Source organism: Silene latifolia, chromosome 1, assembly GCF_048544455.1.
Source record: "Silene latifolia isolate original U9 population chromosome 1, ASM4854445v1, whole genome shotgun sequence".
NCBI lineage: Eukaryota > Viridiplantae > Streptophyta > Magnoliopsida > Caryophyllales > Caryophyllaceae > Silene > Silene latifolia.
This window is the reverse complement of record NC_133526.1, coordinates 184,145,120-184,167,242: the sequence shown is the minus strand read 5'-3', so window position 1 is coordinate 184,167,242 and position 22,123 is coordinate 184,145,120. Positions and strand designations below refer to the sequence as shown.

At 39.2% G+C, this 22,123-nt stretch overlaps 1 protein-coding gene and 1 long non-coding RNA gene across 3 annotated transcripts in view; both read right to left on the bottom strand.

The window, feature by feature from the left end:
- Positions 1-6,495: 6,495 nt before the first annotated feature.
- Positions 6,496-22,123, bottom strand: part of LOC141614364 (uncharacterized) — a 106,378-nt gene continuing 90,750 nt past the window's right edge. Inside the window, exons 1-5 of one of the 2 annotated variants that reach the window (XR_012529334.1) lie at positions 8,782-8,848; positions 8,369-8,444; positions 7,901-7,980; positions 7,727-7,809; positions 6,496-6,819 (exon numbers count right to left, since the gene is read on the bottom strand). This is a non-coding gene — a long non-coding RNA (uncharacterized LOC141614364). Of the gene's footprint in view, positions 6,820-7,726; positions 7,810-7,900; positions 7,981-8,368; positions 8,445-8,781; positions 8,849-22,123 lie in introns of those variants that run through there. The other variant, XR_012529333.1, reaches the window with a different exon arrangement.
- LOC141614308 (expansin-A23-like) lies at positions 19,136-20,686 on the bottom strand. Its single transcript, XM_074433083.1, has 2 exons — positions 20,504-20,686; positions 19,136-19,891 (listed from the first exon to the last, which is right to left on the bottom strand). The coding sequence occupies exons 1-2, from the start codon at positions 20,646-20,648 to the stop codon at positions 19,272-19,274; spliced, it is 765 nt and encodes a 254-aa protein (XP_074289184.1). The 5' UTR covers positions 20,649-20,686; the 3' UTR covers positions 19,136-19,271.

Below are 22,123 nucleotides of genomic sequence, written 5' to 3'. Positions count from 1 at the left end.
GTGTCTTCTACCTTGACACTCCGGAACCTACATGAGATGGCTTACGTTCAGGGTATTGGGACCACGGGACCTCATCCGGTTTGGTGGAGGGGAGTCGGGGACAGCAGTGGGGTTTTCCACTCTTATGGTGTGGATATGTCTACTTGGGGAGAGCCTCAGTCGTACCCCTATGGTGGTTTGACCCCTTGGCACGTGAGAGAAGATGCTGGAGCTGGTGGTGATGCGGGTCTTGGTGCGTCGGCAGCAGGCACTTCGGGTGGCGGTGGTGATGAGGATGCAGTGATGGATGAGCAGCATCAGGAGTGATGATACTTCATTTCGTTCTTTTACGTTTTATAGTTATGGTGGATATTAGTTCGTTTTCGGTTGGTACTTTTTGGACTTGGTTTGTATGTTGGGCCATAAGGCCGTATTTTGAATACTGTTACACTTTCATGCAGGATTTGTGGGTCGCGTTAGCATTCCGACTCGTATTTATGTGATTATATGTCTCATGCAGGATTTTCACTTGTGGCAACTCGATCGAGTGCCCCTCACTCGATCGAGTAGCTGCAGGTGTATCAGTTGGAGAAGTATTATGATCTCAGGCTACTCAATCGAGTAGCTGATGAACTCGATCGAGTAGACCAAGCTCGATCGAGTGTCACCATTACAGGCACATTTCAATGTTTGAATTGTTTGAATTCTCATATTTTTGGATGTTTTTATATTGGTCATGGTTGTTCGCGTTTAGTAACATGTTTTAGCTTCACCGTTGGTCTTGTATTGGCTTGTGGTTGAGTTATGAGTGAAGTTTTATGCAATATAGGTGCGTCGGAATGATAGGACATGTTGTTGCAGGAACTTAGTGTGCAAGTGATGTTGTTTAAGTTCATATTTGTATATATATCTATATCTTGTGAGTCGTGGTTAAGTAATGTCAAGAGAGTGTTGTTTCTGTCATGAGTCGGATATGGATTTTGATCACTTCACCTAGTTTTAGTGGTATTTGTATCACCTTGTATTCTTCATGCGGGTACCATCTGTCGTGGTTTAATTGAATACTATAATTATAATATTGTCATTTGTTCGAAAAGGTCGTCTAACAAATAATTGTTGAATTTGCTACTAGTTGTAACAATATATCCGCGATATGTTACATGATATCTGTGGTTTATGTTGTATGAGTTGTAATTAAGTAATGTCAAGGAATAAGTTTTGTTAGCATGAATCAATGTTGTTTTGGTGGTTTATGAGTAATGTCAAAGTAGTGTCGTTTGTGTCAGTCTGAGGGACAAGGAAGTTGTTTGATGGTGAACTTCGGGCACGAAGTTCCTTTTAAGAGGGGAAGAGTAATGACGCAAAAGAAAAATAATGTAATTATAACAATGTTGCGGTATTTTTGTGACATTTTAAAGTATGTGAATGACTGTTTGAATAAGTCTCATATGATTGTTCTGGATAACTTCATGGCGGTCTTAGTGCAATTGAGTAAGAATTAATAATTGTCGAATGATATAACATGTTGTATACTTTATTTCCGTAGTATTCACTATGATGACTTGAGACTTTAATGTTATTAGCGGAATTGTGTTGTAAGGTCAGGGTAATCGAGGATAATGAAACATATGTGGTGTAAGTCAGAAACATGTGTTGTGGTGAACTTGTGAAAAACCCGTTGGCTTGTGCGTTTTGTAAGTGGTAATTGTTGATCGGTGATGAATGAAAGTATAGGCTCGTAGTTGTGTTGATGCATGTCTGAGTAATTCGATGTAGTAGTATAAGTGATAGTCGAGTTGATCATATTGGTGCATAGTATGCGTTCAGTAATTCAAAAGGAAATAAGCAGTTCGTTGAGGTTTGAGTGGGTGACGTGTCTTAGGTGGTTGACGATGATGATGTTTGATGGTCATACGTATGGGGATAATATTTCTAAACAGTTTTGATGACCTGTATCGGGTAAACGGTGGTGTCGACATTAGTTCCTTACCGTGCGGTTCGGGAGAGGATGAGTAGAACTTCGGGGACGAAGTTCTTTTTAAGGGGGGAAGACTGTAATACCCGTCCTTCTGGGGACCCGTTGACTGACGTTGACCGACCTTAGTGGCATGTCTTGGTTTTTGGGAAGCCTTCGAGAGATATCTTGTGTCATGGTAAGCGTTGGGGGTGTGGTACTCGATACAGTCGAGGCCACTAGATCGAGTAAAAGGGAGGCTCGATCGAGTAGAGGCCACTCGATCGAGTAAGTGAGTTACTAGATCGAGTAGCGTCTTTTCATCGGGGATTTATAATCGTGTTTTGGTAGAATCGCACATCATTTTCGCCTCTTTTTAAAAACCTAAAAATCGTCTCTCCTTCTCCCTTTCACCCTAGTTCCTTCCATGGAGGCCTCTGAGGATGCTTGTGCCATAGGGATGGGTTGCTTTAGTCGGGTAGCGGTCTTGACGCCGGTATGCTGTGCGTAGGTATGTTATCATCGTCATCATTGTTGTTTCTTTTAGGGTTGTAGTGATAGTAATAGGTGTTTGTACTGCTTGTATAGGTGTGTTGATTGGTTGGTTGATATCTTGTGGTTGGACTCAGAATCGCTGCGGTTGGATAGAGGTAGGTTCGCCTACTCAGTACTGTTGGGTGTCTAGTGTGTCTTTTGATATGTGTTGGTTAATGTCATGTTGGTGTGATTGATAGATTGTGATAATCGGTTGATGTTGTGTTGTTTTGGTTGATGTGGTTATGGTATAGCTGTCTGTGATCTTCGGGGCGCGTCCCTGGCTGAGTGTGGTCACTTGCGGGACTAGCTGCACGCCCTTGATTCGCCCTCTGTGGAACCCGCCACAGGAGGGAATGTGCACATTAAGGAAACTTGGGTTTATCCCTCGATATGATGATCGGGGATTTGGTTGGAGTAGTTGTGGCTTGTGTGCGTGCTTGGTTGCGTCTGTAGTATGTTGGTTGTTGATGTTGTGCCTTTCCTCGGTTACTGACCTTGTGTGGTTTGTCTTCTTGTTGTTTCTGTTGTGTCTGCCGTGATCCCTTATGGTAAGCAGTTAGTCTTAGCAGGTGATGTCCTGGATGGTAGCTGGAGTCTTGGTGGGATGAGTCCTTTACGAGTCATGACAGAATAGTTCACATAGTGGTTTTGAGTTGTTTTTTATACATCAGTAGTTTTGTTAATCTTGTAATAAACTATATTTGTTCTTTTATCGACTTTTCATGATTACTGTCCTCGGGCAACCGAGATGGTAATGCCCTTATATGCTAGGGAAGGTCTTGTTAAGGCTCCTTGGTATATGGGGTGTTACTACCCCCATACACCAAGGTGTCTTACCAAGGAGCACTTCAGTAATAAGAAGGTGTTACCATCTCAGTTGCCTGAGGCAATAGATCAAATAAACAATAGAAGAACATTTATTTAAATACTTTTAAGTGTTTACAACATACATCCGCGTAACTAGGTACAGAAAGATAACTATGATAGCTACTAAACTCATGCGTCCAGGACATCTACTCTGGTAGCATGGTGACTCAACTCCAAGCCCGCAAGCAACAAGACCAATTGTACCTGCTAAACCAACTGCTCACCATCCCCGAATGGATCACCACAGTTTTGAAAACACAACACGGGGTCCGTTACTATATAATCAAAGTAAGACAAGTACACTAGGCAACCAGCTGATCATCATCCACCTCCAAACTCCCGATCTCACATAGTAACCGGCTGCATACCGAAATATGTAGCCCTGCTAGATTACCCATCGCAATAGGTAATCCTCGCCGCCAGTGGGAGACCGCAGCCAATCCCCACCTAAGCCCTGCTCATCAACGAGAGATAACCCTGTTCATTAATGTGCACATCCCCTTCTATGGCGGGTTCCACAGATGGCAAAACTAGGGCGTGAAGCCACTCCCGCAAGTGACTCCACTCAATAACTACCACAACAACCACACCAACTCCAACGCTCCAACAATGATCAACAGACAATCAATCGTACACAATACAAACATAATCTTAAATCTATTAACGGTAACTGAGTAGGGAAACCCTACATTATCGCCAATCCATGAAAATGCATTCAACAATTCGCCAGGCAAGACCCCGAGACCCATTCTTACAAACGATAACCACATCCTATTACAAGACTACCTCAGAAACCTACTGAAAGACGACAATAAAATAAAGACCTACCTAGCGATGCGAACCGACGACGACAACGACGCCATCCTCACTAGCATCCTTCCTATGTAACCCAATCCTCTTCCGTGGTTAGTGTCTAGGCTAGATGAGAGTGTAGGGAAAGGTGGGTGATAGGTGAGAGAGAGAGGGGGGGGATATTAGGGTTAGAGGGAATGGAACCGTCGAAAATGAAATAAGACTTGCGAACTTGCAATTTATAATAACGCGTCAACAACGGCTATACTCGGTCGAGTACTCTCATACTCGGCTGAGTAAGCCCTACTCGGTCGAGTGTTACCACCACTCGGCCGAGTAGTCCATACTAGGTCGAGTAAACAACCGCATAAGTCACTTATCCTCACTTATCCTCTCACCTATCCCCTCCTAGGGTCTTCCGTGGTCAAAAGGTCGGTCAGAGAGTCCTTAAACCTACCGGGTATTACAGTCTTCCCCTCTTAAAAGGAACTTCGTCCTCGAAGTTCAACCCATGCTTCCCAACCGCCAAGACAGCAACATAAGAAAATCTTTCGTTTCACAATAAGACACATAAGATACACAAGACTCCAACCACTACAATGTAAGATGCACAAGACTCCGACCACTACAAAGTGTCACCACCACCCCATTATAACATTGGGTGCAAAATCTAAGTTCAGGACGACTCACTTAATGAAAATCAAACTGGTGAAAATAAAACATAGAAGGAAAAGGTGAAGCATAAAGGAATTTTAGTCAACTTGTTAGGACTCTTAGAGCCTTTATATCGCGATGTTATCTACCCCTATAAAAAGGAACTTCGTCCCCAAAGTTCGTTCTACCTATTCACCAAGGTCAACCGAAAGTAAGGTAACAATGATTATGTAAACAACATATACTCCATTACAAAGCAAACACAACATCTCCGCACATATATAAACAACCACCTTATAAGTGCAAGTCAAGGAAACGATACACACAACATACGTAGAAAATACATTATAGATTATGAAGACGCCACTGCCCATGCCCAACTAAGGCTACCACTACTACCCCCAATCACATCTCATATTACTTCCACTGTTGTGCCTTAGACTCATATTACATTAGTAGAGTATTGAAGCATACACAGCACGAAAGAGTTACCCTTTTAAGTCTATAACAATTTTCCAACAACGAGAGTGTAATATTCGGGTGCTTGGCCGAGTATACTAGAGCACTTGGTCGTGTCAGAAACCAAACTTTTCGACATTAAACACAAATTTGCCAATGATCATACCTGCACAAAGTCACATACTCCGTTACCAACTAAAAGGTTATGTCTACGAGGTCTCACACATAGTATGTAAAAAAAACGAGTAGTGGCCTTATGGCCAGTTACAGTCATCTAAAATAAAAGAGTACGGTAAAAGAAAAACAAGTATCCAACGACAAACTGAAAAGAAACCCACAACAACAACGGAATCACATATCCGAACCCTCCTCCATCTCCTTACCACTTGTGCCGGATGTACCAGCTTCTGATGTACCGTCTTCCTGAAAGCCTCCAACTGAGTAGCCTCCCCCGCCCTTGGATCCTCATGGTCCCGCGAGACAGCCAAACTCGGTCTCCATTGGTGGCCTCCAAAAGCCAGGATCAACTCCATAACTGTGGAAGACGCCCGTGTCAACTCTGGGTCCCCTCCACCAAATGGGTTGTGCCAACTCGGTCCATATACCCTAGTTATAAATCATCTCATGCATGTTCCGGAGCACCAAGGTAGTGGAGATCCGCTCCGTCAAGTCACTAACCTGCATCCTGGGGTCATGAACAGTGGGGTAGGGCGAGTACTGCGGTGGGTAGAAGCTCGGTGTGGAGTAACAGGGCTCAGTCTCAACCTCGCCCATCCTAGACGCTCTAGCACTAATGGAAAAAACCTCTATTGCGTCAGTTGTAGAGGCCCTTTTGCGTCAGTTGTGGCCTGACGTATATCTAGGGGTCGTATTTAATATGCGTCAGTTGTGGAACTGACGCAAAAAGTCTACCATTTGCGTCAGTTGTTTTTATAAACCTGGCGCAAAAGTCTACCATTTGCATCAGTTATGTTTTAAAACCGACGCAATTGATATCATAACTGATGTATTTGCTTATATTTTTTGCGTCGGTTCTATTAGAACCGATGTATTTTCTTTATTTTTTGTGTCATTTGTTATCATAACTGATGCAATTGATATTTTGCTTTAGGGCCAACTCATTTTTCTCACTTGCATCATTTGTTTCAAGAATCGACGCAATTTATTAATGCTTTTTTTTATATAAAAAGTTGCTGCCGAAATTACATAAAACTCATAATCCGAATAGCAACTTAAAAACCCGCTATAAGAAATCCAACCAACCACTAATACATCACATGTAAAATAACATTACATCTTATTCAATCCAACAACGTTCCAAAACAATCCAAAAGTACAAATAATCCCACAAACGTCTTACTTACTAAGCTAATCTAGGCTAAATGTTCTCTAAACATCTAGTTAACTTACATAAAAATATATTACCTGTGTCTAGATTACAAATGACTGAGTAATAAAGCTAACTTAAATACACATATGTCATTAACACGAGCTGAAGCAACCAGGTGCAACACTCACTTTTGCAAGCGAGCTCCATCTGAACTCTGAACTCTTTGTTGCGTGTTCTTTTTTATTTCCTATGGCATGATTCCAGGTTCTCAAATCTAAGCATAAGCAAACCTGCAACCATTTCTCTGATAACCTAGTGTAGCAAAGCATGTCATAATCATATACCTTCTACAAAGATGCCTCCCTCTAAGCCTCAAAACCATTTTTTAAAGCACCTACAATTATAAATACTATTAAGAAATGAACAATTGAAATAAGAACACTGTTGTAAAAAGACCTTTACCTTCAAAAAAAACATTACCCTTGACAAAACTTAGATCTAATGGTACCAAAAAGGCCTCCTTAATGAGTCTGCGTCCTCTGCGAACTAGAGTCTATTTCCAAATTACCCAACACAGTAAAATGTACCCTTCATTACCAGGGTCCTTCAAATTAAATATTTTCTTGTACTCTGTTTGTCCCAATCATTTATTTACCTTTGATAATAGCACCCCTCACAATGAATATAGAAGGTAAACAAACGACTGGGATGAAAAGAGTAATAGTTTGCCTCAACTTACCGTCTCAGCCCAACCTTCCAATTTTAAAGCGAAAGGGCGGTAGCCTATATTACTCGGACTTGGTTACAGGTGCCAAACACGGGTACATTTCCATGTGTCGGATTTGGCATGACTCCATTGTTAGACATGGCCCAGGGGGCTGTGTCAAAACAAAGTTATAGTAAATGGGTCATTGAAATATCATACTAATGGTCCATAGTTCATACCCTGACTCTTCCTCTAACTACTATGCCTCCTTTTTGGCACTTCTCGAGTTCTAGGGCAATTGTCACATTTGTCAGAGTAGTACGTGGAATATGGAATCCAGTCTTGAGTGTCATGAATTCGGTATATAGCGGTTGGCGCTACAAAATGTTTTTTTTGGGTAATCCTTAATGGTATACAGCTTTTGTGAATTTATATACTCCGTACTTACATGATATTTGTACTTAAGAAGCCTCCATAGTCATCTTCTAAAGCTTGAGGCAGATCACCGTGCAGTAGAGTAACAAAGGATGCCTGTACAGGTTATCAAGCTATATTAAGTCATGGAGTATGCAAAAGAATATGTTATACATACAGCAGGTTCGAGTCTGGTTAGAGTGAGAACCATTATGCATCAGCTCATTAACGACGAGGTGGTTGTAGTATCTGATTCCTTTCAGTTAGCACGTGCTCTTAGCTTGCCTTCTGAAAAACAAAATTGTTCGCATCCACAAGGAAAAATATTAATGCCGAAATTTTTTTTCCAGAGAACTAAGATTGCCGTAGTCCAGTGATTGTTGATAAATAATAACTGAATAAAACCGTTGTACACTATTACAATCGCCGTTTCGAGTGGTTTCCAACACGATTCTACAATTTACTGATAAGCTAAAATGAAAATGTACACTCATTCAAGACAACTGTATTAAGAGTTCATCCTAATATCAATTGACGATAAGAGATGACAATTGAAAATCATTAATCATGGGTTTATCGAGAAGCTTATTTCCTTAGTTGTGCAATCCTTTAATGCTGCGCGCATCGAATCAAGAATTAAGATTATAGCAGTATTACTTGCCATATAAGCTCTTACTTGGCAATATTCTAGACCATGAAAATGAAATCCTATAAGCATCTAATCCCATTTCTTTGATAATATTTACATCTTCCTGCAATAACGATCAAGGGATGCAGATATCAGATCAGGATACTCAAATTTAATACTCTAGTTAACAATGCACTATATAATTTATAAATATCGACATTATTGGGTTCAGTTACTTCAGAATAGAAATCAGACAAAGAGGGTAATATTCCCTCCGTCCCAGTCATTTGTTTACCTTTTTTATTCTTTGTGAGGGGTATTTTAATTAAAGTTACACACATTTTAGGACGAAGGGATTGGAGTATATGCCACGGAAAAGGCTGAATAGTCTCATTCAAATGGCTCACTTCCCTGATACTTGGGTGCATTCGCTTAAGTTGTATACAGTATTAACTGTATACCTTGTAGGTTTGTAGCGGTGATAAAAATCTGCAGCAAGTCTCCATTGCTACAATCCTTGATTTTACCTTCAGGTTGACAAGGAAATATCAAAATCCAATCGCATTAAATATCATGACTTGTTCTTAAGAAACAGCTTAAATTAAAAAAAAGTAAGGAAAGTTTAAGAAAATCAAATGACACCAATTACGATGATACTTCTCAAGTATCAAATTGAACTAGGAAAGATTCGGAAATTTTTAAAAAATCGAATCAAATTTCAGCTGATAAATTTGACAAGTCTGTTGATAATATATATATATATATATATATATATAAGCGAAGACAAAAACCTGGATATTTATGAGCATAATTGTCCCATATTTATGAGTATAAGTGTCCCTTACACTTGGACTTCTACCGTCCTCCGTCACAAAAAAGAGGAAAAAAATCCAGAATCAGTAAATACAAAAGGATAAATATTTCATTAAGGCTATTAAGAGAACCGTGTTATTAGTTGGATAATCAACGAGTAGAGTGAGCTGTGAGGCTATTGAAGCTGCCCCAAATGTCAACAAAAATATTGATTGTTGTCTTCATAGAGGTTCAATATAGCAAAATTCTATCACGGGGCAAGTTTAGAATGTTTTAGCTCATTAGTACGACTTGCTGGAGTGGGCTGACCCACACGAGACCCACCTGCGGCCTCGGTCAGCGTGCTTCCATTACCCGGCTCAGCTAGTTTCCGTCTCTTACCTGCACTTTCCATGACCTGCAAATAGGTATATGGTTCAAACGAATAACGGAAACATATATATGATGGGCATGGGATGAATTCAAGTGGACAACTCAAATGAAATCAAATGAGGGCAATTAATCCCAAAAAAGCAGCCAACCAAAATTACTGGCCACGGTCCTTCAACTGGGATATCAACAGCATAATTCGAAAATATCAACCCGAGTATCATAAACAGCAGTGTAGCACGAATACATATGGGACTTAGCACAACTAATTTGAGACATTCAAAATAATTCTATGTGAACGACAAAAAGTCCCAATTTACGCAACTGGAAAAACAAAATAGCAAGTACAACATAAACAGGTTATCCTTGCTTCTTAATTTGGACGATAAATCAAAACTCGCAAAGCAGCGAAGTTTGTCAGACACAGGCAGTAAAATTCAACAAGTAAAAACCCGTCTCGGGTTGCGTAATTCGAAATTGTAACAACCACTTAGGGCGTTAGTGTGTAGCTCCCTCTACGACGCTCACGTGGTGGGGGAGGAACCGGCTGTCTCTCTGACACTGTAGTAGGCTCAGGTAGGTCTAGGAGGATGATGGGGTCAATCAAGTAATACTGAGGCCCGGGTCTAGGTGCACCACTACTTGGGTCATACGCAGCCAAATGGTCAATCACGGGTAGGCGATCAGGATCAGGGAGTACGATCCACGGGGATCCTCTCACTCTCCAAGCATATGACCCATCATCCAACTTCCTAAGCCATTTGTTGTTACACCGATACTTCACGTTCATGGTAGGTACGGTCTCAAACAACTCATCCCCCCGATGGAGGCGGAGCCTCAAAGTCAGTCAGTCTCTGGACTAAACGGGTCACTATGGCCCCACATGAAATGTGACGGTTCGGAGACCGTGCCATATGTTCCAAACTAGAGCATACCACCTCCGGAGCACTATAGTAGAAAGGCTTCTCTGGAAGAAGGTTAAGGTAAGACATCAACAACATGACCTCATGAGAATTCAGCTTACTCACACCATCCCTCATGAATAAAAAACCAGGTTATCATCCTAAGAAACATCCGGAGGGATACATGCTGAATATCATTGATCAGCATGGCACTAGCACTAGGAGCAGGTCGGCCGGTCAGGTAAGGTAGGTAAAGAAGTGCCCCACTATTCTTTGCTACATCACTAAGGTATCCATCCTCCTCCGCCTATAGGCCCAGGTGGCCGACAAACTCGTCAAGGGTCAACTCATGGTCCTCATTCATAAGACGGAAAGAAACAATCTTCCCTTTCACGTCATACACAAAGGAGCTTTAGAATTCCAAGGTTAAATAGGGGTAGGACTTCTTTCGTAAGTGGTAAAGCCCCTCCATCCCGAAGGTCTCAAAGATATGCACTATATCCGGCTTAGCCCCCAAAGTCTCCAAGATGTCAGGGTTCACACATCGGGTTGGTCTCATGGTCCGACTCCTCAGAGCTACAAAGGCATTACGCTGCTTGAAGTCAGAAAAGATTACCGATAGATATTCTTCCACCGGAGGAACCACGGGTTCTTGGCTAGATTGACCAGTTTCCAATAGAACATTGGCACGAGTCCGCTTATTGGCTGGGGTTTTGCTTTCGGCATGCTGCAAAAATATGAATTTTAACAAGGGTATTTCCAAAAAAAATTACCATAGTGCGGACTATTTTTCAAACCATACACTTTTAAGACGAAGTCTTAAGACGTATTTTTCTTACAAACACAAATCATACTATTCAAGGAAGGCATGTTTATCATCAAGTAATCCTTTAAGGAGCATCCTAAGACAATCTAAGGGCTCAAAATCAAACTTAGAACAAACCCTAGAATTTTCGGCAACTCAAGCTGAGCGATTTCAAGCATACAATCGTTGAAAGGAATGTATAAGCGATGTTTGAGAGTGATTAAGACCCAAAATATCGAAATAGAAATACTAGATTAGGATTTTACAAACTAGGCATTCGAAATTTTGTACACGTTCTATCATAAATTGATAACAAATTGAAAAAATTGTTAAGATTCTTTATCTTGATTGAGGTTTTGAGCAAACAAGAGTGAAAATGCACAAGCAATTACCAACAACAATCACCCAAAAGTCTTGAGAGAGAAAGAGTTTTAAAGATTTATGAGGTAAAGAAGGAGATATGGGGCGGCAATAAGAAGAAAGAAGGAGTTATAAGGTTTTTAGAGTAACCGAGTTGAGTCTCGATAACCGGGCACTCGGTTGAGTATTGGGTTTACTCGGCCGAGTATGGTCTACTCGGTCGAGTATTCGGTCTGCTCGGTCGAGTATCCAGAGGTCAGTAGCACGTATAAACTGCCTTTCTAGGTACTCGGTCGAGTGCCACTTTATTCGGCCGAGTGTGGCCCACTCGGTCGAGTTCAACAGAACAGGAGCGAAATTTCAAATTATCAAACCTGCAAAAAAAATAAAGACGTTCGGACCTCCATATAATCGAGCTAGTCACCGTTAAACCCTTATTCTATCACAACAAGATACATCACGCATCATAAACGTTATTAAGTTATTTACGGGTAATCCATGTTGCTTGCACAAAACCGTAGTAAACAATCCAAGTCATCAAGAATGCATACTGTTAATTTTGACTACACAATATATACGTCTAAGCTATGAACTTACGTTGACACATTTTATCATGCAATTCTACACACATTCGACACTTCATTACTCCTAGGAAGATCACCTACAAACGCTTTTCAAATACAAGGTCTATCATACTCATCTACGAAGTTTCATGGTCACATGTTACCTTCCTCAAATCATGTCGCCTTATTTTCATTCATCCAACAACTCAAAAACTTACCCATTCACAAGTATTACACCCATAGTATTAAGCACACATTATCGCACCAGTTGCTGCAAACATATACATACGACTCACACACTTATTAACACAGAATACTCCTACCGTCTACCCTACCACGGTGGCTGGCTTAAGCATGAGTGGGGCCGGGATTTTGAGATGAGGGTGCCTTCTCACCCAAAACCAATATAAGGGGCTCCCATCACACATACATCAGGTTCATTTTAATTTGACACCCTATGTTCATTTGGTTCATTGGTTCAGATTTCAAAATCGTCGCTCTGATACCACTTTGTAATACCTCCATACACCAAGGTGCCTTACCAAGGACCACTTCAATGTAAGAAGATGTTACCATCTCGGTTGCCCGAGGTAGTAGATCAAATAAACAATAGAAGAACATTTATTAAAATACTTTAAGTCTTTACAACATACATCCGCATAACTAGGTACAGAAAGATAACTATGATAGCTACTAAACTCATGCGTCCAGGACATCTACTCCGGTAGCATGGTGACTCGATTCCCCTCCAAGCCAGCAAGCAACAAGACCAACTGTACCTGCTAAACCAACTGCTCAACATCCCCGAATGGATCACCACAGTTTTGAAAATACAACACAGGGTCAGTTACTGTATAATCAAAGTAAGACAAGTACACGAGGCAACCAGCTGATCATCATCCACCTCCAAACTCCCGATCTCACATAGTAACCGACTACACACCGAAATGTGTAGCCCTGCCAGATTACTCATCGCAACAGGTAATCCTCGCCGCCAGTGGGGGACCGCAGCCAATCCCCAACTAAGCCCCGCTCATCAACGAGTGATCACCCTGTTCATTAATGTGCACATCCCCTTCTGTGGCGGGTTCCACAGAGGGCGAACGTAGGGCGTGAAGTCACTCCCGCAAGTGACTCAACTCAACAACCACCACAACAACTACACCAACTCCAACGCTCCAACAATGATCAGCAGACAATCAATCGTACACAATACAAACATAATCTTAAATCAATTAACGATAACTGAGTAGGGAACCCTACCTTATCGCCAATCCATGAAAATTCATCCAACAATTAGCCAAGCAAGACCCCGAGACGCATTCCTAAAAACGGTAACCACATCTTATTACAAGACTGCCCCAAAAACCTACTGAAAGACGACAACAAAACAACGACTTACCTAGCGATGCGAACCGACGGCGACAACGACGCCATCCTCCCTAGCATCCTTTCTATGTAACCCAATCCCCTTCCATGGTTAGTGTCTAGGCTAGATGTGAGTGTAGGGAAAGGTGGGTGATAGGTGAGAGAGAGATATATTAGGGTTAGAGGGAATGGAGTCGTCGAAAATGAAATAAGACTTGTGAACTTGCGTTTTATAATAACGCGCCAACAACGGCTATACTCGGTCGAGTACTCTCATACTCGGCCGAGTAAGCCCTACTCGGTCGAGTGTTACCACCACTGGGCCGATTAGTCCATACTAGGTCGAGTAAACAACCGCATAAGTCATGTATCCTCACTTATCCTCTCACCTATCCCCTTTTAGGGTCTTCCGTGGTCAAAAGGTCGGTCAAAGTGTCCTTAAACCTAGCGGGTATTACACATATATTTGTATTGGTGTTGGTAGCTTTTGTCCTCTTCGGAGTTTGCTACGTTTGGCCTTCCCGTTGGTATGAAGATATGTTCGGTACTTAGTACAATTGGTAGTTTCACCTTACTACATTGGGTACTTTATATATTTGGTCATGTTTGTTGCACACTTGATTCGTTTGTCCATTTTGTGGATTGTGTTCAAGTCAATGTGGAGATTATTGGGACAAGTAGTGACTTGAGAATCGACTCAATTGAAGCTGATTTGGGTTTGGTTCGTTTTCGGATAATTCAAGTCAAGGTGGAGATTGTTAGGAATTTATGCCTTGAATTTGTGTCGGAGACGGATTAAGCTAAGTCGAGACGAAGAAACGAATCAAAGAACAAAGGAAGACGGGTACGTGTGTGGTGCGAGTCGACCTTGGAGCTGCCTCAGTGCATATATGTGTGAATTGCTACATGATTTGTTATCTTGGAAGTTAGTGGTCGGTGTGGGCCCCACGTGCATTTTCCTAATCTTCCATGTTAATAGTAGTCTTTCACGTAGGTTTGGGTTCTTTGGTAAGTTTCGGTAGTTCGGTTGTTTTAGAGAATTAATTATTTAATTTTCTAATAATCTTTATTTCCTAATTAGTTTAGATCTATTATTTAGGGTGGAATAAATCTATATAAAGACCCTTTTATTAGTCTAGGTTAATTAAGGAAAGGGAGATAATATTTGTGAGAACAATCTTATGAGAGTCGATTTGTGAGATTCCATTCGGGAGGAAGCTTCAGTTTGTTCCGGACTCAAGTAGATTGGCGTTCGTCTGAATTTGGAGATCGAAGAAGTCTGTTCGGATCTTGGTGGCCACAAGATCGTTTGTCCTTCATCTCATTTGGGTAGTCTCTTTATCTCTTTGAGATTACTATTTTGTTAATAGAATAGGGTATACTTTTGGTTCTTATTGACCGCGTGCATACCGATCTACTGTTGTACTATTATCTCCACAATAGTAAAATTGCTCTTCTTCAGGGTGGACGTAGCCAGTTATTTGACTGGTGAACCACATATATCTGTATGTCATCTTTATTTACATTCGCTATATTTTGTTCTTATCACCCTAATCAATTAACTATTAGGTAACGGGACGCCTCCGTTACAGCAATAATAGTACGATACCATTTGTGCAGAAGCGTGAATATCTCGTGTCGGGCCTCTGCTGTGTCGGTGTCCACTGTCCATAATAGTACGATATTGTCCGCTTTGGGCCAAGCCCTCACGGATTTACTCTTGGGCTCCTTCCCAAAAGGCCTCGTATTATTATATTTTCTTTTCTTTTTTTGAGAAAAGATCATTATCATTAATAAAAAGTCATACGACATCTACAACATATGCCAAGCTCAATCGGATACAAATCGATTACAACCATAGGAAATAAGTTCTTGTTCAAAGAATGAAACACTGCAACAGAGTCTATATCATTGATTCGCCGCAAAAGGCTTAATAGGAATATTTATAATAGTTGGGCCTCAACCATCACCTTAAGGTTTTGGTTGAGTTGGTTCATCTATCATGGTATCAGAGCCAGTGTGACCGAAGGTCACTGGTTCAAATCCTGGCAACCTCTAAACACCTCAAAAACTCGAAGTGGAAACCAGCACACGATACGGGGGAGCCGGTGCACAACCAACCACTCTTCAAGCCCGACGGGCATTTGAGTGAGGGAGCGTAATAGGAATATTTACAATAGTTGGGCCTCAACCATCACCTTAAGGTTTTGGTTGAGTTGGTTCATCTATCAAGGCTTTCATCCATAAGAGGGTCTTCGAATCTTCCTTGACGAGTCGGGCCTCTGCTGCGTCGGTGTCCACTGTCCATAATAGTACGATATTGTCCGCTTTGGGCCAAGCTGTGACACCCTTAAATCTAGCCTTAATTAAATACGTAAATTCTACAGAAAAACTGACAGGATATGTTTGTAATTGGTTCAACTAGACAAAACCTGTAATTTCAAAAAAAATTCTAAACCAATCACAAACATTTCCAACATTCCCAAGAGGCGGGTGCCAAAACCTGCAATGCTAACGAACTACTTTACATGCCATAGCTAAATAAGAAAATAGAATGATACAAACCAAAAATAGAAAAGGGAGACATATGTCCCTTCAAATTATATACAAAACCAAAAGTTAAAAGGTTTACTATAAGAATAGCCAAACTAGGTCCAAGGTTCCTTATGCTTGCTAGCTCGTCTGTGACCCCAACAAAGCATCAACAACCTGTCAATCGCATTTTATACAAACACGAAAGCCACAATTCAGTGGGGAGTAACTTCGAGTCCTCCCAGCCACGAATCGTCATATTTAATGTAACATGTAAACAACATGATAAACAATTTAATTATCAAGTATTCTAACCTATGACCCCCTAACTGACCAAAATAAACTATCATGTGAAACATATAACAAACAGTAATCCAAACTTTATCAATCAGAATCCGCTTACATCTCACCTATTACGATTCATAAAATCACCATACAAGAAAGGGCAATATATCAAAGACAGGCATAAGTTCTTAGTACGGTCAATAGTCACTTTGTAACTCGAGTCTATACCACGAGGTAGGGAAGGTAATCGAACCGCTATCTTGGCTCAGCGGTTAATATTAATAAAACATGGCCAAGACACAACACAACCCTAGCCTAAAATCTGCGCAGACCTAGACATGCGGATACACACCACCGCACCCAAGACCCACAATTTTTCTAAAACAAAGTGAGTACCCTAAGGAGTCCACCAAAGGGTTGGCTAGTACTTAAGCTGACCACTTACTATCAAAATAAGTAACGAGGTCATGCCCCAACTTGGATATAAATCCACTAGTCAGGAACGCAAAGGCTATCAAGCAGTGAACATATACTCCTCAAAGACTATAAAGACCTATCTATGATGAAGGCCGAAATACTCACCTAGGACCTAGTCCCAGCTAGTCCCAGCTTGAATACTTTAGCCCACACCACACAAGACAAGTAAGACACCCACTTAACCATAAGAGGGCAAAGAGTCCAACTTACTAACATAAATGCTAACATTCTATCATGTGAAAGGCTATATAAATGTCTATTCAGCAAACAATCCAACAATATCCTCAATAAGTATTCAATACTAATTTCCAATTCTAACAATATTAACCATGTTAAAGGCTTTAGGAGAATCTAGGCCATTTCTACAATATAAGATACTATTAAATACAATCAACTATACATGTGAACAAAAACTTGATAAATGGCCTAAAACAAGAAAAAGGCCGATTATCTAATTCATATAAAATTTCATCCAATCGAATTTTTACCCGCAACCCCACCTGCGGCAGTGCAGTTAAATTGCGGTGACCAATCACTCAATTAATCGACATCGAATCGATCAAAGGGACTAAGGCTCGGTTTTTTCGACAATCATCAAAACATGGCAATTATTGCTATAAAATTTACCTTGAGCCTAATCATTACAATTTCATCTTATAAACTATGCTAACATGTGATAACTATCAATATAAGCTTAATTTTACCAACCTCATTATCTTTACTACTAACATTATTCATTTTAAGCCTTTTTATTACCATTTCATTTTATAACCTATACTAACATATGCTAACTACCAATATAAGAATAATCTCTACTACTAGTATGATTCAATTTTAAAGTGTACTCATATGTGACTTATACAACTCTAACATTAATTAACCCGTAATGACCAATATTGTACGAAAAACCGCGAAACAAGCAACGGACCAACCCGGCCAACCCCAAGGCTGCTGCCGTGGCTGCTGCCGTGGGGGCTCGCTTCACGTCACACCCCTACACCACCATTTTTCCATTTTTGTTCAAGATAAGACCGTCTCAAACATAATTAATCGTTCCCAATACTAATATGTTAACTAAAACTAACAAAAATACATGGATTAAACATGCATGCAATTATTTTAACATGTGAAATTAACCACTTAATTAAAAATCACAAAAACATACAAAAATCAAAGCATGTGACGATTTTTCGTCGAGTAACTCGAAATATGTTACCTTAAGCTAGAAAATGAGCAATTAGCACCTTAAAAACCAAACCCTAACAAGCACTAGCCGCTATCCTCGACAATATACGAGTCCCCAAACTCGTCCTCCAATTCTTCACCTAATTAAACAATAAAAACACAATATATAAGTATAAATACCGAAATTTATCAAAATTCGTCTTAAAACAACTTCAAGAAAACTGAAATTAAAACATACTAGGTTGCAGATCTCGACGAGAGGATTCCGGAAATGTAAATTTCGTGAAAATCCGATAAGAAATGAGGAAGTTGTGACGATTTTTAGCTTGAAATGTATAAAAATGGTGTTTTGGTTTATTTAGAACAATGAAGAAGATGAAGGAAGGAAAGAAAATCAGAAAAAAGAAAGGAAGGGGGACTGGTCCGCGGGAAAGGGAGAAAGGAAAGGAGGGAGTCGGGTTTGAGTCGGGATTTTACGAGTTGGTTTTGGCTCGTTTCGATAATAATTAAAACCGTAGGTCAAATGCAAAATCCGACAAGACCAAAGTTTTTAAACACGAGATTACAAGAAAATTGAATACTCATACGACCCATTTCCAAATTCGTTTACCCAACGTTCAAAAGAATTGTCATTTTCCCCCCGATACGCCCTTATTTCGAAATAAAAGATTTTACACGGTTTAAACTATTTTTAAACATCTCGAAACTATCAAAATAAATACTTTACCTCAAAATATAATAAAATTATATTTCTTTGAATTATTTTTACTTTAATTACATTAATATCAAATTTTATTTGATTAATAAATTACTTCCGAAATATATTAATCGGTCCAAATTACGGGCGTTACAATCACCCCTCCTTTTAAAAAGTTTCGTCCTCGAAACTTAGAAGGAGAATTTTTAGTATACAACATCTTAATAATATAGTTATAAGAAAATATAGGTATCTTTTCAATGAAACGGTGATACTCTTGTTGATCAGACAAGAACATCCATATTCATATCAAGATATAAAAATATTTCTACACCAATAAATGAGAAAACCCATTATTGGGACGTCTCCAACAACGAGATTTAACACTCATTAATGTTAAAACCATTAAAAATCATAAAAGCATTTTCAAAATTTTAGTTTAAAGTTCTATAATAAGAATAATAATCAAAAGAGCTCTATGAATTTTAGCTCAAATAAAAATGCACAATCATGTATTTCATAGTATAATATTATAAATATATATTAGGCTATTAGCCAAGTGAACATGTGATCAAGCCTCATTTTACTATACTTTCTAAAAGTTGACTTTAGCTTCAAAGGTTTGACCCAATTGCCAATTATGTGCAGCAACACCAAGAGCTTGTAACGTCCGACCATCACTAGTAGTAACTTCAAATGACAAACTTTGTCCTGATAAATCCATCGGAATATGCCAATTTTGCCCCCAACTACGTGTCATTTGTACCCAATTGGTCGAACTTGAACCCTTAACCTTCATATTAACCACATCTCCGACTCCTCCAACGTTAAACACTAATACGTACACCCAAAACTTGTTCCCTTGGATTTGGAACTTGAGACCACCGCGCTTGACACAAGGGACACGTCTGAATTTCACTGGGACAACTCCGGCCTTGTATTCAGCAAGCTTGAGAAACATGACTTCGGCTAAATCGAAGTGTTTTTGAGGAGGATTGCACCAAATATCGTGAGTTTTTGTATAATTAGGTGGGCAAAAGTTTGTCGCCGTGATCTTAATTGTTCCGGCGTTAGGCTTGCAATTAGGGGAATTAATACATGCTAATTCAAAGCATGCTCCACAAGTACTCCCATTGTTGAATAAAGCTGTGCTTAATGCTGCTGTTTCAAGTCCATATCCTTGTTCGAATAGGTTTTTGTATCCGCAAGCACCAACTGCACATTCAAGTAAAGTTATTAGCTTTATATGGAAACAACAACGATATTACCCCAATGTCTTATACGGGTTACAATCATGGTATCCTATCGTGTTTATTGTTTAGAGCTTAAACTTATTAATCTTGTACAAGCATTCTATAGTTATTACCCCGTTCATTAATGTTTTGTTATTCTTACATATAAAATTGTCTAGTTAAGAGAAAACAATAAATATAAGAAACAGGCGATCACCTCTATGATGGTTTTACGTTGATATATTGTGAAACCGAGATGGTTATAAGAACTACAAATAGAAATAAACCTACAACCAACTTAGCTAAATCTAACCGAGTTTATGCGTATTTTTCTCTTAACTTTAATATTTTTTTTAATGTTAATTTGATGAGCTCTTAAAATTTATGATAAGTCCCATAATCTTTAAAACAAAACAAAACAAAACTCGAAAACTTTATTAAAAGCTCAAAATCTAAATCACTACGTGCACTACAATAGTGATATAGTCTATAAATTGTACAAAAACTATATAAAATCGAAGCTCCTTTTCGCAATTTTTTGTATAAGACCGTCTTATATGAGAATTTAGGAATAAGAAAAGTGAGAAAGACTTACACATAGTATCGCCCCCATGTATATCACCATAAAATGTAGCATGTGCATCAGAATCCCAACCATCATTAGCACCTTTGCAAGACACCAAAAGAGTTACTAATGTAATTAGTAAACCATAGGTTATGCATAACGAAACCCTACCCATATTATAATTTCAATGGTTTATATTTCTTAAACACAAGATTTATGAAATTTATGAAATATGAAAGTATGATTGTAATTGCTTGCAAACATGTATATTTATATTGTTTTGCATTTACATTTAAGCAAACAAATAATTTCATTCTTTAAATATTTTGGTAATAAAATTTTGGAATAATACATTGAATTTTTTTTTTGAAAGCAAAATAATACATTGAATTTGATTATTCACTATAATAATAAGGATATTGAAATAATAAACCTTATTAAAATTAAATTAAGATGATTTAAGCAATCAAGCATTAGAATCGTGAAAAAATGGAAGAAAATTCTTGAAAGAAATCGTTTAGGCAATGTATCATAATCTGTAGTAATGTTTTTCTATTTATTATATAAGTTTTGGTAACATTGATTTATGGCATCTTTTCATTTTCTAAAAGGTTTTTAATTCTTATTGTATTTTTCTTCTAATGGATAAGAATTAGTAGTATCATATTAAGTTCAATGAATTTTTCTATAATGTGATGGTTACTTAAAAGTATCATTAAAATGAGTTTTTTTTTTTTTTTTTTTTTGGGCAAGTAAGCTGATCTCATTAATATATAAAAGATTCCCAATTACAAACTTTTTAGAGACTTATAACCGTATCTCTGACTTTTACAAAATGCTATCAATCCAATTCACATATTTCACATTTTGACTCCTAATTACTCTTAACCTCATACATGCTTCATTCCTAACATGCTGGACCAAATACTCAGGCCTCCATAGAGCTCCTTCAATCCGACAATGATTCCAAGCATACCAAATCCAATACATTACAGATTGTTCGTGGAAGGATACAAAGTCTACTGCCGCCTAGGATCAATTCCACTGATTCTCAATGGTTAAGTAGCATAGATATCAAATGTTAAGTTGATTACTCTGATTATGTTGAATGTTGGGTTGGATAATGATTGTACTTGTAAAATGCCACTTTTATTATTAATGGAAAGACTCACATTTTACCAAAAAAAACAAATCCAATACATCAGGCCTGCAAGAATCACAGCAATGCCTTGCTTTCTCCCAACAACTTTATTCCTCCATTTTAGCCTCCAAATAATACTGTTCTTGACAGGGAACTGTATCTGACACCAAGCTGAGATAAGATCCCTGCATTGCTGGCTATACACACATTCAAAAAATAAATGATCATGAGACTCCTCTTGCAGTCCACATAAGTAGCAGCAGTTATGACTCACTATATGCATTCGCAGTAACCTATCAAGTGTTAATAAGCGCTGCTGAACAATGAGCCAACTGCAGAAACTATGTTTGGGAAGAATCCACCTCTGGTTCATCCATGGAAACCAACTAACTTGAGCTCTCACTGGTAACAGCCATTGGTAGCCTTTTTCAATCATGTACCTTTGTCCAGAGTCATTCCATACTTGTTGAAATAAGAAATTTTTGAAAAGGTTCTTGACTTGGCAAATT